Here is a 20,272-nt window from a genome sequence, read left to right as displayed (position 1 = left end):
GTCTAATCCAGGGGTCCTCAAACTTTTTAAACAGAGGGCCAGGTCACAGTCCCTCAAACTGTTGGAGGGCCAGATTATAATTTGGAAAAAAAATGAATGAATTCCTATGCACACTGCACATATCTTATTCGTAGTGCAAAACACTTAAAACAATACAATAATTAAAATGAACAATTTTAACAAATATAAACTTATTAGTATTTCAATGGGAAGTGTGGGCCTGCTTTTGGCTGATGAGATAGGATTATTGTTGTGTGCTTTCAAGTCATTTCAGACTTAGATTGACCCTGAGTGAGGGCCGGGTAATGATCTTGGAGGGCCATATCCGGCCCCCGGGCCTTAGTTTGAGGACCCCTGGTCTAATCGTTCTAAGAACTTACCTAGGGTTTCAAGGTCTTTTCTTGTAACAAATTTATAGTCATCATACACAGTTGTCTCTGGGTTCTCTTCCAACTCCTCTGTCAAATTGTCAAGGAATGAGCACCATTTAGGGGCAGGACCCAAAACCTGTAGATATAGTAATAATGGACTTACTAGCAAATTATTATTTCTAGAACATTTTGGTGGCTGCTGCTATATTACATAGTTTGTCATTCCTTTGATCACAACACTCTGTTTTGAATAGCCTCAACTGCCTTATCAAGAGACCCGTCAAAACATATTGTTTTCATCAAAGTTAGCCAAATATGAATAAATCATGAATGTATTGCTTCATTTCCCTCAGTACAATTCATTTTAAATGTCCTTGTTCAATGACATATACACTTAATTAAATTACCCCAGTACCCATGAAACCGATTCCACAGTTCCACAATTTGACTTATACACAGTTTCAATTATTCATTTATTCACAAGGTACATATTTTTCTTAGTATCTCCATTGTCTGTCTCACTGAATATAATAGGGGTCACGATTATCCATTCTTTCTGTGTAAAGTCTAGGAATGTATCCTCCGTGGATAAGGGGTCATATTGCACACAGACATTGGAAATGGGGTTTATTATTTATTTATAATGGGGTGAGGGAAACATTATGATTGGCTTGTTTCACAGGAATAAAAGGAAATATCAAATAGCATGGATCTGTGGAAAATGTCTAATAGAACTCTTTGTGTGACCTATCTCAAAAAACATTTCCTCTAAAATCTAGAGTGATTGAAAATGTTTTCCCACTATTGATATCAATCTTTTTCCCACTTCCATGCATTCACTGTCAAACTCATTGAACCTATATGTCACAGTAAGGAGAACATCAAAAACCCTCTCCCCAGGAGAAAGGAAAACGGAAATAATTGCAAATTTGGAACACCCAAACCACCTACAAAATGGAAGTCTAGATGACCTGTTTTTGATTATATCAGTGGTGATAATGTAAATGGAAACAAACAAAACATTTCCAATGATAGTGGCGGATGTCCAAATGTTTATGCTTTTAAATTATCCAAAAAAAGGAAAATGTATTGACGCTCTCCTGCCCACACTGCTGCGCTTAATATTATGACTCTTTCATCCTGAGAGACTGTACACAGCATGTAATTTTTGTGGAGGAGAGATATTTAGCATGTTTTATAATTAGAAAAAAATCCCTGTTAAAATCAACAAATTATTTGTAATCAGGACATATAGAATACACTGAAAGGAAGGACTGCTCTAATTGTTATGCTTTTTAAAAAACTTAAATGTTTCATTTTCTACAAATGATTCAGAGAAAAAAGCAGTCCAGGAACATTCCTGATAATATGAGCTGTTTCTATTTTTATTTTTATTTTACTTCCAAAGCATTCAAAAATATTTCTCTGACATCATTAATATGCCTTTACTTCTAGGTACACACCCATACACATTTACTCTGAGTAAAGCTAATGGCAACTAATGATGAGTGAAGTTTATACAACTAGTTATGTGAAATGTTTAATTCATGAGAATTATACATATAGTGTCAGATTTATAAGGAAGGCATGGTGTCTTCCTTTGCAAGAAATGTTGACATCTGTGTATAACATTAATTGCTATAAAGAAGCTGTCATACCCAAGTTGTAACTCTGATATGATAGACAGGAGTTTCACGTATACTAGTAATCGTTTTTGTCATTTGCAAATAGCCTAGGCCTAAGTAGCTTGCCAGCATACACACTTTCATACAGATTAAAGTTGTTCCTTTCATACAGATTAAAGTTGTTCTTCGTACAGAAATCATTTTGCTCAGTTGGATGTTGTCAAGTCCAGATTCAGATAAAACTCAGCTCAGAATCTAAACCATCCAGCAATGGATGGTTTAGATTTGAGGCTGTATGTGTGTGTGTTTTTAAAACCAACTTCAGCATGCATTCACCTTTAAAAAGCCTCATCAAGTTATCATGTATTTTCTACTCAAGTATCAGAAGATACTTAGATCCTCTAAATATCTTCTGAGACTTGAGTAAAAAAATGTTAAACTTGTTAAAAAATGTTACACAAATGAATATATCCCAAACAAATAAGATCTAGAGCTAAAGTTATACAAAGATGAGGATCTACAAAAAAAATGAAATCAGATCCGAAGTGGCCAGTATACAAAAGAAGATCTATAACAGCTGCTTGCTCGGTTCAACTCAAAACACTTGCCAATTGCATTTTAACAGCCAGCGTTGATATGATTCTGCAAATATGTATTTTTAGTACTAATATGTACTAAAAGCAAATATGTACTATTATTGCTCTACAACTGTCATCCTTCAGCTATTTTTCCTTTGCTCACAATTTTAGGCAAATGACTCAGATCTACAGGCTTCTGTATATGTATATCTATCTGCTAAAACTGTTAAGAGTCATTTACTCCTATTTGCCCTTTCCTTTTACATCTGCTGCCGAACCGTCATCGATGTAGTCATCTTCTCTTGCACTAATGAAACATTGTCTTCACTAACCCACTCTCCGCTTCACTCCAAATGTTACTGAATTATTCTATCATTACTATTCCACAGTAATGTCTTTCCTATGATTTTCTACTCCAGTTTCATTTCTTCCATCTCTACAGCTGAGACTCTCCACAGCTCACTTCCTACTTTCCCTTTCTCTGCTCAAGATTAGGGGTAAGGAGGAAACAGATCACAATTTCCTGACAAATCTGCAAAAAATCATCAAATACTGCCATTACACTCCCATTCCTATGTCCACTATATAGCTCAAATGAAGATAACTTTTGGAGTAATATTGTTGGTTTAAATACTGTTTTATCATGTATTGTCATTTTAATTTACAGTATGTATATATATGTGTGTGTGCGTGTGTGTGTGTGATGGTTTGTAATTTGAGTTGCTATTGTCTTATGTTTGAACGGCATCAAATTGTTGCTGACTGTTAGCCAAGGGAGAGAGGGCGGGACATAAAACAAAGTAAATAAATAAATAATCAGAAATGGCTTTGTGTATGGAAGGATTGCTCACTTTGTTCCAACACTGTACACAATTCCAGGGTCTAGAGTCATCTGATAGATCTTGGAAGTTACAATCAGATATGGAATATGACAGAATTCTTCCCTAGACTTTTCTTGTGAACTGATTCACCTTTGGCAGATAGCAGCATCAGCCCAGACTATTAAACATAAAAGATTACTCATTTTTCCTGAGTAGATGTCAGCTTCCAGCCCATTCTAGACATCTGTTGTGGATATTGAGTATGAATGGTCACATCATACATGAAAGGCAGGAAGTTATGTCCAATGCCTTACAAATGTATAGTATAGAACTATATAATTTTTGCTGCACCAAACCAGGAAAATCCCACTTGTCACCCACTGCAACCTGACAGAGGTAGCCATCAAACCTGGGAATATATCTGGGAATGTATCAAGTCAGTCCACAGAATGTGGCTGAGTTGGGTTAGATGTTGGGTTAGATGTTGTCGGACAGGCTGCAATTCCCATCAGCCCTTGGTAATACAGCCAATTTTAGTCTAACATCTGGAGCATCACCAGATCCCACTCCCTGGCCTAGAGGGAATTACATTCCTAGTCAACTCAACCAATCAATCAATCTTCCGTTAGGAAAAATATCAGAAATTCTACCATGTGCTGTAAAAGGCAGGGAGACATCTATAATTACCTCCTAACAAATCAGAATGAATCCAAATCAAAATAACTAAACAATTCTATATTCTTTAATCACTGTGAAATATTGGCAAAGAGAAATACAATTTCCCATTCCTTCCTTACAAAAACACCAATGAAATCTCTTATTTTATTCTAGGGATATGCTTTATAGTGGAGCATGTACACGGGTTAGTTTTACCGAGCAAGACTATACTTTCTGAATTCTTAGAAATAAAGTTGCTAATGTAGGCATTGGTCTCATTGCCACAAAATATTCTCACCATGGTCACAAAAATATTACATATATATTTGGAGTTTATGCCACCTTTTATCCTGCAGCAGTATTTTTACTTCCAAGAATTTCCTTTGGAAATAGTAACTTGGACAATAATCACATCCCAAGGCATCTTATGGTTGAGAAGATACTCAACATAAGCTATCACATTTTATATGAGAATTTTAACAGCCTAAGCTTTTTATTTAATCAATCCTTGCCCATTTGGCTTTATACTTTCCGTGTCATTTTTATATCTGCCAATGTCTTTAATTACCACATAGTCACGATCTCATGTATAGAAGTGGTTTTCTGAAAAGGATTCTGTATGTTCTGCTCTTTGCCTGAGCAAATTGTCCCAAATAAAAGAACACATGAACAATTCATCAGAGTTGTTAGGACAAACGGATCCCCAAAACAACACAAAAATTCTACCACAGACAATTTCCACTCATTTCTCCCTTGTTCAGGAATATCCCCTACAGATATCATTCAGGAACAAATTCCCTGTGGATATTAGATCTTCTATCCGTCTATATGTCCTGGTGATTCACATGGAAGATCTTGCACAATCATTTTACATCATTTATATTAATATATGTTACTGCTAATGAATACTCAGTTGCAAATTATGAGAGAGTCAGGAGTGGACTGTAAGAAAATAGAGGAACTGAGGTTTGGCTCATCAATTCCTAGGTCCTGTTGAAATGTTAGGTTTTTGGGCCGCAGTCCCAGCCAAACCATAGACCTTGCAAACCTCTCCCTAACTTCTCTCACAGCAAGCAAGCATTAGGGTAGCGCAGATTAATAAAAGTTAGCACAAAGGGTTTTGATGGTACATGGCCATTGAGGAAAAAGAATCTTGACAGGTCACATAAAGCCTCCAAAACTATATAGTGTCATTTATGCCTTGATATTTAGGGTGAAAATATTTATGGAAGAGACCCACCAGCTCACCCCATCACTTGACAGGTTCAGTATAGTTAAGTGTAAGACACTGACAGTCACACACAAAAAACCCTATACACATTTTCAAAGAGGCCTCTCTCTGTTCCATAGCAATTACTACCAAGTACATAGTGTACTTAGCACCATAAACATATTATCACGACTTGGGAAGTTCACCTGGGCCTATCTTAGTAGGCTTCCCGGAAATTCACACTTTTAAAAACCCCAGGTATTGTGCATAGCTCTTCCCAGAGGCCTTCTGAACTTCCTTATTTGTCAAAGGTGACTAACAGAAGGTGCTAAAGTGCAAAGCTCTCATTAGGAGTCTTTCTTTAGATGTATGTTTCTTGTTTTAAAGTCTCTAATGATTTTGAAACAGATCAGAGCTTCTGTTTTTCCAATGCTTTGGTAGGCTTTGGGGGATTCCAGACTAATCATCATCATCTGTCGCTCCTTACAGCTTGAGGCAGGGTCAACATAGTTAAAATACACAGATAAGATAAAGGACCAAAAATGCATACCCCATATTTACTTGAGTATAATGCACCATTGTATTGTGTACCTCAATTACTAAAATAGGATTTGTTGTTGAATGTAATGTGAGGTGGTGGTGGCTACAAAGAGGCTGGTGGGAAGTCGCACACTGTTTGGCCTTCCCAACAGCTTTTTCACAGCTACCATTGCCTTCTCCTCCTGTCCTCAGCTGGGATCAATTGCTCAACAGCACAGACAGGCATGTGATTCTAATGCACCATCCAATCAAAGGTGCACCTCAAATTTAGCAATGTATTTTAGTAAAAAAAAAAGATTTGTGTGAGACTCAAGTAAATATGGTACATTTAAAAACATAGAACAAAAATTAAAACAGCAATACTTAAAAATACTTTAAAATGCCTCATATAAAATTGACTGGGTAGGCCTCTGGGAAGAGAAACATGTTTATGTTTTAAATTCTAGCAGCTCATTTAGCTGTCAAATCTCTTCAGGCAGGTTATTCCACAGACAAAAGAACCTTGAATCGCAATGCTGCAGTGGTAACAGGGAGACTATCGGTAGTTTCCTCACTGGCACCTCTTTCAAAGACAGTAATATAAGAGATTCTGCTGTTTCCTCACAGTTCTTAGGACTATAGCAGCAATAGTTTTTGACTACTGCTCACATATTCAATGGTCAAGGATTTGGGGACCCGCAGCCCAAAACATCTGGTTCTCCTGGGTATTTTCTTTAGTTCTTAAGCTCAGAAGATCCTCAATTAATTCAGAGAGTGATTCAATTTAACCCAAACTGTGGCAGCTACCAACAAGTTGCCTCTACTTTAGAAACTGGGAAATTTTGGCTCTCCAAATGTTGCACTTGAACACCTCTCATGTCTCTCCACTATCTAGGCTAGCTAGGACTGATGGGAACAAGAGTTACAGAGTATTAGAAATGGGCAAAAGGTTCCCCAGCCCCAATCTGAGCAGGGCACTTTTTGCTCCTGACCACTGATAAAGTGCCTGACTTCCAGCGGAAGTATCTAAGCTCCGCATCTGTTCCACCGGCACCCAGGGGGCCCTCAATCCAACATAAAAATGTGTTAAAAGATCCTACAGGATGGCCACAAAATTACTTCCTGAGTGTCACACATTGGATGGTTTCCGCACCTATGCCCGCACACGCGCATTTCCTTTCAGGCAACATGTTATGATGGGAAGCAGAGGATTTCCTTTGTTGTGAGTAAGCCCAACGTGTTACTTTTCAGATTGAAAGTGCTTATCTGGAAACAGATAGGAAAGCCACATTTCCTGTTTTGTGAAGACATGGCAATCTTTCAGCAGATTATATGGGGTTTTTTTTAAAAGCAGTGGATGAAGCATGGCCTTTTACCTGAAATCCATCCTATTATAGACAGATCCAAAATAGAGACACTAAAATGTAAAAATCTGTGTAAACTCTCTCAGTGTTGTCATGCTAATGAAGATGCAAGTAATTTATATTATATTTCTTTCCATTCTAGTAGTTTTCTGCAGCAAACATGTCACTTGTGCAAGAGAAGGGGAGAAAGGGAGAAGGCAGCTGAAGTGTTGCTCAAACAAAATTCAACACTAACAGTTTTTAATATCAACAGCACCAAATGTTCTGGTGCAGTGGTGTTCTTTTGGGAGTGGGAAAGGAGAGAATGTTACCGTTCACTTTCCTTATTTGAGGTTTTGATTATTCATGGTTTTGATTAAAAAATGGTCTTTCCAGAAATCTCTAGGTCCTTCTGCGTCAGTTTTTGTTCAACTTCCTCAGTCATACTGGAGTATCTAAAGATTTCGAAAGAGAACACCTCTATAAGTCTTCCAATGCAATTCTATGGTTAACAAACAGGGGAAGAACACTATAGAGTCATGCTGAAAAAATGAAAAATTCCTAGAGTGAGAAAAAAAGCAATTTATTTTTTCAGTTTTTCATTTTCACAGGAGTTCTGCCACCCTAACCTTAGCAAATGTAGGGATTTAACTGTATTAGGAAATCTCAAATGGTTAAAGCAGTTCTAGAGAATTAATTGTACTTGCTGCATTGGATAAACCACTAAACAGCAGGACCCCTGAGATTCTAAATAAAACTAGTGCGCCTGTCTGCTCCTTTCTTGCAGTGGGAGCAACTAAATAAACCATGGTGCTTTCCTAGTTGTGTCATACAAAGCTGTTGGGTCCCTGGCTGTTTAGGATAGATGGGAACTGGCTAGTCAGAACTTTCTCTATAATGGTATGGATGGGGAAGTGGGAAACAAACCAGAGTGCTAGCTGTTGGCCAGACTTGGATATAACGAGAAATAAACCACAAAGCACAGCTCTACAATCTGTTTATATTTAATTCCAATGCAGACCAGTCAGACATACCACACATACTTGATAAGCCAAGGTTCCCATAGCTTCCAGGCTTATTCTTATGTTCAAACAAAGCCTTTGAAATTACAAAATAGTCTTATATAAAGTCATATAATATTTTAAAAAGTCAAGATTAAGTCACAAAATTCCACTGCTCTTTCCTGACCTTCATATAAAGCACTGATTGAGTATCTCTTATCTAGAATTCCAATATCCAAAGTCCTTCAATATCCCCAACTGTACATATGGGCGGCTGAGATATTGACACCTTTGCCCTCTGGTGGTTCAATGTACACAAACTTTCATGCATAAAATTATTAAAAATAATAGGTACATAAACATTTTCTCAGGGTCTGTGCATAAGGTGTACAGGAAACATAAATAAATGTTGTGTTCAGTTCCATCTTTAAGATAGCCTCATTATAAGTAATACAGATACTTCAAAATCCAAACAGAAAATTCCAAAAGGTTTCTTGTCCCAAGCATTTTGAATAAGGAATATTTAAACTGTATTACTGAAGGCATTTCTCTTGTAACAGTGCTCTTGGAAGACTTACATTCTTCTCCACATAGTTTGAAGACTGATTTCAATCATTTTTCAATGTCCAAGATTGTTATAAAAACAATCTTGCCAACAAAAGACATTACCCAATGGACAACACAGGACAAACATCCACAACATTAGCTAGAACCTCTCCTCTAATTGTTTAAAATATAATGCTGTGGAATTCTGTCCTTGAATGTAGTCTAAGAAATACAAGCACAGGACCCATATGAAAAGGGGGGAAAAAACACTGCTTTTTTAACCTGAGGGAACATCTTTCTAAGATCTTTCAACGTAATTCAGTGGTTGACATCCACTGGAAGCTGGCCACAGAATTGCACTAGAGGATATAGAGATTCCTAAAGAAGTATTCTCTCTAGAAATCTCAGGTCCTCCAGCATGACAAGAAGAACTTGATTCACACTGGTAAACTAGAAATTCGTAGAGGGAACAATCAGCAAAAATAAAACTGCAAATGTAGAGGGACTACAGGCAGCCTCCAAGTTACAAACATCCAACTTACAAACGGCTCATAGTTACGAATGGGGATGCGACAACTGAAAGTGAGAAAAATCTACCCCAAGGAAGGAAATTCACTCCTGGGGAAAAGGTGTTTCCATTGAAGCTTGATCACCAATCCTTCTTTCCATACCAAGATAAATTTTTCAAAATCAAATTATCACAGGGACAGAAAGTAAGGTGAAATCTTCTGAACAGAGGCACAGACAGCAAAATAAATACCACAAACACCAAAATAAACACCTATGCTATCCAAAGTGCATATACAGTATGGCTGGTGTTACACTTAAAAATGTACCTGTTCTGACTTACAAATTCAACTTAAAAGCAAATCTATAGAATCTATCATGTTTGTAACTTGGGGATTGCCTGTACTGTACTATCATTTAAAATATTCATCCCAAAGAGATTTTAATCTGTCTTATGTTAGATACCTCAGACTCAATAACAAGCCTCAGAAACAAGTTAAAACAAAACTACAGCCTGTCACTCAGCTACAGAGAAATCTTAGCCATTTGGCCATTACTCAGCATGAATTTGCAGGTTTGCAAATTACAGTTCGAAATGATTTTTTAAGAAAAGGTTACTTTCTTTGTTTATATGATCTATGAGCATGTTCCAGCCAACTTCAGCTTAAAAGAAGCATGATGACTGCATTCTTAATATGTTTTTTTTTTTTTTGTAATTACAATACAATCCTTGTATCAGTGGGAACAGTACCCATGGTTTCATTTATTCACTTCAGAAAACATCTGGCCTCTATTTTTCTAGGTCCTGCAATGCAACTCTTAGCGTTTATGAGCCAGAAGTCCTTCATTTCAATAGGCTTCGAAAATACAAGCAAAGTCCAGGAATTTATCTCCCATAGATACAGAAGTCATACTGGTCTACTGTGTACAGTATGTAAGAACTTCATGTATATGTTGAGGACATGCTTGACGGCTAAAATTATGTATTTTGATTAATGGATAAATTGGGGTTTTTCTATGAAGAGTTAAAAGTCCCTCAAGAGGCCATCACTGCCATTTTCCCATGAAGGCACTCAAAAGGTCAGTGCTGCTCATTGCTGAGAGTTAATAAACTAGCTCTAGCTGTTGTGAACAGCACAAGTTCCCTTTATGTGCAGATCTTAGCTTCCTGATCATATATTTCACTTATGCAAATTAAAATAATGCATAAATTGATTTTTGGCATGACTGTAGTCATTTGGGTGATTTCACAGCACTCTTCTTCCTCATAAACATCAAGGAAGGATGTGACCAGCAGCACTAAATTCTCTCAGATGTTTTCAAGTTTCATCAAAGCCAGTGGAAAAAGAGAGAAAGAAAAACAAACCTAGTAACTTGAAGCTAAAATATATCAAGACATACTGGCAGTAAGCGCATCTTCATTTTCCATGCATGCCAATTTGTGTTTCCTCTTTGAAATCATGCCTGAACAAACTGTTCATCTGATTTCTCTTTCATCGACTGACACACTTGATCATTTGTGGAATGTCTCCATAAAATATAAAAAGTGGACGGAGCCACAAATCAAAATTCCATACTTGGGCAAATCTCTTCATTAAGGGGAACCAAAATCATACAGAAGACACAAACCACGGCTTTGGTCTCTGGAATATGACATGAGCCCAGCTATATGACAAGTTTCACATGCCGAATTGATCTTTCTTCTTGTGTTTCTCAAGAAATAGGCAACTTGGGGCACATCCCAACAACTGCAGGAATGAAAGGGATTCTGACTGGAAGTCTGCCCTTAGGAATTAGAAATCGCTCTTTGAAGGGTATAATTTTGCCTACAGTTGATCAGGTTAAATTATTAAAAGGCACTCCACATAGGTCTGCCTTTTCAAAAGTGTACAGAAAGATCAACATGGAGTAGCCAAACGTTTGCTACTTATGTGACATTTCCTACCACATGACACCAGAAGCACTTCCAGCTTCAACATTTTCCATTTTGATCCTGGACCCAGTTTAGAATTGTTCTCACCCTAGAGGCCCTGAACAGTTTGCAACCAGGGTTTATCAAAGTAACTTGAGAATTGCTTTGAAAATTCAGAGCAATTTTCTACATTTATCGTTTTTATTTACAGTGTTCTCTCACTTATGGCAGGGGTTCTGTTCCAGGACCCCTGTGGTAAGTGAAAATCTGTGAAATAGGGGTATTCAAAGAGAGTTGTAGTTCACCTACATCCAGAGAGCACTGTGGACTCAAACGGTGATGGATCTGCACCAAACTTGGCATGAATACTCAATACAGGGAGGGAGGGAGGGAGGGAGGGAGACCAAAGGCAGCCAAGGAGGAAGTCCCAGGAGACAAAAGCCCACCCCACAAGCCAAAAATTGGGCCAAAGACCCAAAGCAAACCCGCTTCCAGCTGCGTTCCAACCAGTGCTACTGGGTCCCCACTGCTCCTGCCGCCGCCAAGTTCACTGCCAAGGGAAGGCACGCTGCCTGGCGTAACCTTCCATACCCAGCCAATCAAGGGAGAACAGGGTCCACCTCCCATTGGCTGGGCTGGCCACTCCACTGGCGGGAACTTCTCCCACTGCCGAGGGGGCAAGGAAGGCAAGGAGGGAGGAGGGAATGTGAGGAGGATGGCTGTGAGGGCACAGGGAAACCTGCGAAACAGCGAGTCCGCAGTAAATGAACCGCAAACTAGCTTGGGGACCCTGTAAATATAAAACATACATACACACACAAACAAAAGCATGCTTACACAAATTGCAAGTTTTGATTCTTTTAAAAAAACCTGTTTATCTAAATTACAGCAATTACTAATACTAACATAATACTATGTTGGAAATGACAACCTTCTTCAAGCCTACTCTAGTAATGTTTATCTATGACCCTGTTGCTTACTGTTTGTATGTATGTTCTTGTATGCAGCTTCCTTTATGGTTCCTGAGAAGTTATAAAAGGGGCTGCAGACCACATGATCATTGCAGACAGCAGACTACTTTAGACCACAGATCACACACTTGCTTGCTGTTTTGCTGTAAGAGATGTTTTGCCTGGATGGCACAAAGAATGATCTCAAACTTATCTGAAACTGGACTTATGAGGTTTGTACCTGTGTATGCTGAACACATGAAGGCTGTAAGTAAACCAAATACGTTATTTCCATCCAAGCCTATTTCATTGTTGTCTCTTGAGTGTATGATATGTTTTATGGGAGAGTTTATTCCAAAAGGTTATGAATGCCATTTCCAAAATATAAAATGCCTACTGCAGACAACAAAATATAAATATAAAAATGAAACAGACAAGGACAGACAACTACACAAAAAGAACAATTCTAATAAATACACAAAAAGTAGTGGGGCGAGAAAGGTGGTATACAAATGAAATGAAGTAAAAGAAGACTAGGGTAATTTGAAGTTCATAGGGTACTGAGTAACACAGTTAATATACTTGTGTAACTCACCGGTATGTAGTAGATGTTCATTTTGGGAGCTTCATTGGCTGTGAACAGCATTCCTATAAATTACAAAATTGAGTGAAAAGTTGAAGGATTTTTTTCTTCCTTTTTTCCTCCTCCATGTGAACTGAGTTCTTAGTAAAAACAACTCTGGCATACTATGTATCTCAGGTCCATAACAAAATTGAATATCATCAAAGTGACAGCTTGGTCCAACCTCCTTCCCTTACTATCTAAGGCTCACAGTTACCAAGGACTTTTGTTTTCCCAAGCCAAGCACCATATACAACCTCACACAATCAAGTGTGTGTGTGTGTGTGTGCAAGTTGCCCGTAGAGTTGAGGAGAACCCATGAATTTCCTACGGTTTTCTTAGGCAAGGGGTACACAAATGTGGTATTCCCAGTTCCTTCTTCTGAAATATAACTATACAGCACTGGAATTCATTGTCAGTCTCCCATCGAAGGTCTACCCATGCTAACTCATCTTAGCTTCCAAGATCAGACAGGATCTGCTGCTGTATTTAATTTTGGCGTATTGCAATTGAATGTACATGGTGCTTTATTCAGAGAATAATTTTTAATTCAATTTAAATCACACAAATTCTCCATAAAACCCAAGTATTTTTTAATAAGGGTGTATGTGTGTTTCTTATGTCAAAAAAAGGAAAAGAAAAAGAAAATGAGAGCATTTTTTCCTTTCTTGACATCAATGGACACATGACTATTAGTTTTAATGGTGCAATGGTTCTGCTGTAGAATTTATTTATTTACCATATTAATACCCCACCCTTCTCGACCCTGAAGGGGACTCAAGGCGGCTTTACACACAGGCAAGGGAGGGACTTGGATTTTAAGAAATATTGAATGACAAAAAGAATTTTTTTCAAAATTAACTGCCAAATAACTGCAGTTTCTTAAAGACTGCAGTTTCTCCCCTTTGAATGGAAATTTCTTTTTTAAGGAAGGAAAACCAGGTTGTTACTCAATCCTATAAAGGAATCTACAAATTGTCCTGGCTATGGGATAACATTTCTATCCTGGTTTAAATGGTTTAGCATTTTTCAGCAGGCAACAAAGGCCTCAATCTTTCGACAAATACTGAAAACAACCCCCCCCCCCCCCGACATCATTTTTTTCAGTATTCTCAAAGACACATTATGATCTAACTTTAATATTTATTTCTTACCCTCTTCTCCCTATGGATAGAGGCAGGAGACAACGACATATTAAAATACAACGTGAACCATCAGTTGAAAACACATAACACATAAACTTAATAATGGAGGCAAAAGTAATAATAGAGAATTATGGTTTTGCATACCTGAATTAGGATACAGGCAAACATCATTAATGTCATGTTCAGGCTCAATGGAGGTAAATATTTTCCCCTGAAATAGAAGAATATACAGCTGAAAGGAAGAAACACAGCTCTAAACCAACAAACCAAACTGCCAGGAGAAAACAAATTGTAGTCCTCTTAATATTGCAGTTCTGCCCCAAAATCCCTTGCTCCTGTCTAGAACTGAAAAAAAATTGCAGCCCAACCTCTGGAAATCTACAAATTTCCCACCCCAGTAATATCTCCTTTTTGCACTTGATGCCAACTCAAAGAATGCTATCAGACGTCAACCAAGTGTCCTTAGTACCTCTCATTTAAACCTACATTTCATAACCTTACTTTCACCCAAATTTGACATCACTTTCAGTCACAAATTCAGTATTTTTTTAAAAGTTAGATTTCATCAGTATGGTAGGATTGGGGGGAGATATGAATTTTAAAGGCCATTTTAATGTGTTTGCTCTTTTTTCAATTCTGTTTTAACCACACTGTTATTATTTAATTATTTTTAAACTTTTGTATTGCTCTTTTTAAACTGTTGAGTGTGGACAGATGTCAGCCGCCTTGAGTCCCCTTGGACAGAAAGGCAGGCTATAAATACAGATGATGATGATGATGATGATATTTCCTTTGTGAGTAATTTCTTTTTTTTGTGTGTGTCAGGAGCAACTTGAGAAACTGCAAGTGTGAAAGAATTCTGGTGTGAAAGAATTCACTGTCTGCAAGGATGTTGCCCAAGGGATGCCCATATGTTTGACCATCTTGTGGGAGGCTTCTCTCACGTTCTCGCATGAGAAGCTGGAGCTGACAAACAGGAGCTCACCCCACCCCCTGGATTTGAACCACCAACCTCTCGGTCAGCAGTCCCGCTGGCACAAGGGTTTAACCCACTGCACCACTGGGGGCTCCTTGTGACTAATTATTCGGATGGAACTGCAGAATAGAACCTACACACAGAGATAAACCTTTAAAATAAGTTGATATCTTGGAAAATAAAAGTGGAACAGAAAGGATCACAAGAGCAGAGGGACACATGAGATGGCACAATTCAGACCAAAATCGAAACACTCCTGTCTCCCATTTATTTCAATCAGAGAATCAAGCATCTCAAACCTTCCCACTGAAAGCAGAATCTCAAGATTTCTGGTTTGGGCTGGATCATGCTGACTCTCTAATTCCTCTCCTGTATAATACTGCATAAACTGGTCCTTCATTTCCATGATAGGATGGGGCCTCCCATTTTTTTCCGTTTAGGAGAAAACATGTCAAGACACACATTCTTCCGGCCTGCTGCTCTCCACGCATGATGCCTGCAGCAGGCTCCCTTTTTATGTAATCTGGGTGAGGCCACACCAATTGCCTCCAGCTATCTGCCACTCTAGCCGCTTAGGCAGAAACTTTTGAACATGTAAGCTCTATGTAACCTCATCACATCCTTATGTAAAAGAAACATCAAAGTGGGCTGACTGTGGAACATGCCTCTGTGAAATCCTCCTCTCAGACATAAAATGAGACATCATGTAGTTTTTACGAGCTGCAATATACTTTAAAAGATCCAATAAATATGATCCAGTTGTAACCGACTCAAATTGTTATGGTTTCACAAAAACCTGTTTTTTAAAAAACCCTCATATTATAGAAAACACTTAAATTCATTCAGGCTATTTTTGCCTCTGAAACACCACCAGTGTGTGGCCCTTGATAGAGTATTGTGGGCACCCTCAATTGGGTAAAAAATCAGCTGAACTTCAGCAGGTGCCGATAAGGGTAGAAAAGATCCTCACTGTAATAAGTGTTTCATGCTCTCAAGTGTCACTAAAAGATGAAGCTTACTTCACCTAAAAATCCTACTTTCAGGAATGAAAGAAACAGTTGTAGTCAATAAAAAAAAATATGGAGTTGGTCCTTGGTATTTTGGGATACCTGCCTTGCCAGCTCACCACATCATAATGTTTATGAAATGCTGCACTGGGTAAACTCAGCATATACACCAGAAAACAAAGGCTTGCAGATTAATACGAATAAAGGAATACAAATGGAATTTGGAGAAACATCACAAAACAGAGAGGTTTTTCATATTCTGTGTTGCTGATATGAATGGACTCTATGGATATTCTTTGTCAAGTCAGGCCCTTTCCTGTTAACTGGTGGAGGAACTGACTCTTTCTTTAGCTTGCCCCATAATTTCAGAATAGTGGTTGGGCCTCTAAAAAACAACCTGTAATTTTTCTTTCCCCCTTTCATAGGAAGTGAATGGCTTTTCCACTCTGCTGTAACATTTTCCACATATTTCTCTCTTGAGGAATCACATTAGAGGATTCACGTAGGGGAAAAAGATGTTTGGTCAGAACCAGCCCTAATTTAGAAACTGGAAAGGGAAAGATGGAAGAGGGAAGATCAATTACTTTTAAAAGAGAAACTGCTGCCTCTCCTAGCTTTTCTCTCTGCTAGCTGTATCTCACATCCTGTCAGCCCTTCTTGTTGCTTCCTTGTCCCAACTTCCACAACCAGTATTTCCAACATACGAGTTGCCAGAATGAAAACTGGAGAAGCTTGTGTAGAAAAGGGAATTTCAGCAGTTCTGAATTGTTACTCAAGGTAGCAACACCTACTGCAATTTCCTCTTCTATACAACCACTAAAGATATAGAAACCTTCTCCAGCTTTGACTCAGGCAACCCTAATTCCACATAAAAGTTGAAATGGTTAATGACAGCTGTGATATATGCCACAGGTCTTGATCTATGGTAAGCTTGGAAAGGAAGAGACACACCCAGAGGCCTGGATGTGGCATAGAACCAGGCCTGAGCTCTCTGTTGTTAGGAAAGGGCCCAAAGCTTGGGGTGGCTAGCTATCTAATTGTTTCTCCACAGGCTTTGTTGTGTTTTCCCGAGATCTTGAAAAAGTTATCTTTTGAATTACAACTCCCAGAATCCTTCTGTCTCCAATGACTATGCTGGTGGGAAATTCTGGGACCTATAAAATAAAATAAAAAATCCCAAGATTTGGAAAGAAGCATGCACCAAGGCCTTCAGCAAAGCAGACAAGTAACTAGTCATCCCTGCAGAACCAGACCTGAACCTCCTTCATCTTGAGTTCAGAGTGATTCACCCAATTCAATAAATAAAAGGGCATTGGGATCTTGGTATTGTGACCACAAGCCTGACTCTGAAAAAGTATAAGGGAGGGCGGGGGACTGTTTTCCTTTGGATGCCTCCCTTTTTGCTGGCTTCTCTAACAGCTTCACCTCTCTCCTGGATACTTCCTTTCCCTCCCTGCTTAATTTTGCCACCACACCCGGCTCTGCTGCCTTCCTCCTCGATAATTAACAGTAGAAAGGGTTTTTCCCCACCTCCACACCCTGGAAACAAAGAATTGGATGCTCCCCAGCCTGCAGACAAATCTAGTGTTAAACTCTGCCTCAGTGCTGTTCTCTTTTTCCACTGATTGCCAGCCAGAGATAATTAGGAACTGGACTCAGAGAAGGAAATGTCAGTGGCAACACAACAAAATCTCATCATTTGCCACCCCACAAACCCATTTTGAAGTTCTGCTGCAATGTCATTTAAAAGACAACAGGTGTGTGTGTGGGGGGGGGGGGGGTAGCATCATTGTGTAGGAAGGGGTGAACTAAAGACAGAGATGAACGATTACTGGTAGGTTTCTTGCTGAGTTAACAGAGACCAGAAAAGATTTTCTAACTTTCAATAGAACAATCATGATCAGATAAAAGATCTGTCTTTCTGGAATGGTTCTTCAATTCATCAAGGTGTCTTGAACCACATGAAATAATGTCCTTGACCCCTATGGAGAAATTTCAAGGCTTGGAGATGCTGCTGTTAGTGGACAGGGATGAACATGTCTCCCTTTTTCAAGTCCAGTTACAGGTCTCTAAATGCAGATCCAACCCAAAAGAAACAACAAAGTGAAGAATGCCTGGAGGGGGAGGGGGGTAAAAACAGTATGCTTTTTGTAGGATGAATATTAGCTTCATTGAATTCTGGTACTCAAAGCAAAATCTTGGTTCCAGAATTGTTGAATACTATGCATATGTCTTTAGCATCAGACTCTGGTGGTTGAATCTCACAGTTTAAGTGAAAGAATGGCAAATGATCCTACAACTCTAACATATGCTCTTCAATAAACTAGGACAGCATGATGGCACAATCCCCAATTTATATGCATTTAAAGAATAAACAGAAATCCATTTAACTATGTGCTGGACAGACACTAGTTTGCAGGTCCCTGTCCCCAAGGTCAAAGTTATCATCAGTAGAAGGATGTACCCAATTTAAGGAAGGGAAGGTAACAAGTGTTAGACATTGGTTTTACCAGACTGAAGTAATAATATGAAAAATAATTTCATCTAAATTTGGCTGTTTTTTTAGTGGAAAATATCATTATGTTTTTCTATAGGGAGGATTGTATATGCATGCTCGTCAAAATCAATCTCATGATAGTCTTTCCATTCACTTTCAAAAATACAAAATCTTAGGCATTTACCCAGGATTTACCCTAAATAAAATACTGCCTGCCTAGAACAAATCAAATTACAACTCAAAGAGTCATATTCTCTGTGAAAAGGCACAAAACATATTTATGATCCAGATACACATCAGAAATAATGAAACTAGAAGTTGTTCAGTATACAAAGATTAATTAAAAACTTACTGTGTCCTTATTCCACAGTTTTATGATCCGAGAATCGGAAGAAATAACTAAATCTAAAGAATTGTGAAACTGGATGGATTTAATAGGCAAGTTGTACTGATGATCCTTCACTAATAACGGGTTACTTGATCGGAGATCATAAAGCAAAACCTGGAAAAACAAAAACAGACCACATATGGTACTTTGTTTAATATTCAAACTGATTTAATAAAATTTCAGGTTTAAACAGACATTTTAAACATTTAAATATATTACAGTAATCAAAGAGTATTTGAAACTGAGTGTTGCTGAAGTGGTGTGCATGGAGATTATGTTTTTTGTTTCGGTTTTTCTAAAATGTATCTAGTTGTTAAGCAGTGCTAATAATAATAATAATAATAATAACAACAACAACAACAACAACAACAACAACAACAACAACAACAACTTTATTTTTGTAACCTGCCACCATCTCCCCAAAACTTGGGATGGCTTACATATGGCACAATGTGTCCAAAACAACACATAAAATAAACACACAGTATAATGCAAAATAAAACCAAAAGCATATAAAACAATAATTTAAGCTCAAAACAGTAAAACATGACCCAACCATAAACAATAACAAGGGAATGGAATAGTTCAAGTTGTAGCTAATGAACAAGGGCATGGGACAAAAGTGCAGTGCTTTGTCATTGATTACAGATAATTGGGGCTAGACATTTTCAAATTACCCTATTTAGCATTAACTCATAACCTGGACTTTTTTTTAACGCATGGAAGAAAAGGCAAATTTTAATTCCACCAAATGTTTGACAAAACCAATGATTGTATGTTCAGAGATGGCTACAACTGGAGCTTTTGTCAGATTGTGACTTGCTAAATTGGGTCATTTGGCCATTAATTTTACAGACTAATTCTGGATTAATGCATTATAATTACATCCAACAGTTGTCCTTCGTTCAATTTTTTAAATTTTGAGGAATCAAAGTAATAGCCTAAACATGCAAAGTACATCATCAGGTAACATCTTAATCAGCTGTCTTTATGGAGGATCCATTGCAATGAGATTTGGTAAGGGAAGCAATGCACAGAAGATAAATGAACCTTGAAAGAATTAACAATGTTTAATTTGCTTTTAAACTGTAAGGTTTACATGACAGAGTCAGCAGGTGTTTTAAGACGAGAAGCTGATGTTGGGATGTTAGTTAATCTGATAACATGCATATCCAGTTCAACATTTATTAGCCATATCCCTGATCCATAATTAGATTTTTGGGATTCTCCAATGTAGATGTGCTCACTTTTGGTAAACTCAAAAAAGCTGACAAAAGGCATACTCTGCTATTATTCAGCACAGGAATCTCCCTAAAGTGAGTTGACAGCATAGTCACCTGTCCTGTGGATGTTCCAACAGCCATGTTCAAAGCCCCATCAAACCTCAAAGCTGAAATAGACGGCAGCCCCTCTATCCTGAAATGATTTAAGCACATTTGATTTCAGTTAAACATCATAACAACGGATATGAGGCAGTCAACCAAAATCTGGACAGAATGAAAGGAAGGAGGGATTTTTTTTTCCAGAAAGCAGCTGATTTAAAATTTTCACCAAAGATTTTGATCCCTCTTTTCAGATGCATTGATGGAGTTAATAA

At 38.1% G+C, this 20,272-nt stretch overlaps 1 protein-coding gene across 1 annotated transcript in view; it reads right to left on the bottom strand.

Moving 5' to 3' along the window:
• Nucleotides 1-20,272, bottom strand: part of NOL10 (nucleolar protein 10) — a 50,020-nt gene that overhangs the window by 17,083 nt on the left and 12,665 nt on the right. The window contains exons 10-14 of the mRNA XM_060787741.2: nt 20,013-20,091; nt 18,640-18,789; nt 13,952-14,018; nt 12,636-12,688; nt 381-507 (exon numbers count right to left, since the gene is read on the bottom strand). Of these exons, the coding sequence (XP_060643724.2) occupies nt 381-507; nt 12,636-12,688; nt 13,952-14,018; nt 18,640-18,789; nt 20,013-20,091 (476 nt within the window). The remainder of the gene's footprint in view (nt 1-380; nt 508-12,635; nt 12,689-13,951; nt 14,019-18,639; nt 18,790-20,012; nt 20,092-20,272) is intronic.

This window comes from Anolis sagrei, chromosome 1 (assembly GCF_037176765.1).
Source record: "Anolis sagrei isolate rAnoSag1 chromosome 1, rAnoSag1.mat, whole genome shotgun sequence".
Taxonomy (NCBI): domain Eukaryota; kingdom Metazoa; phylum Chordata; class Lepidosauria; order Squamata; family Dactyloidae; genus Anolis; species Anolis sagrei.
Note: the sequence above shows the minus strand (reverse complement) of the source record. Positions and strands in the feature narration are given on the sequence as shown.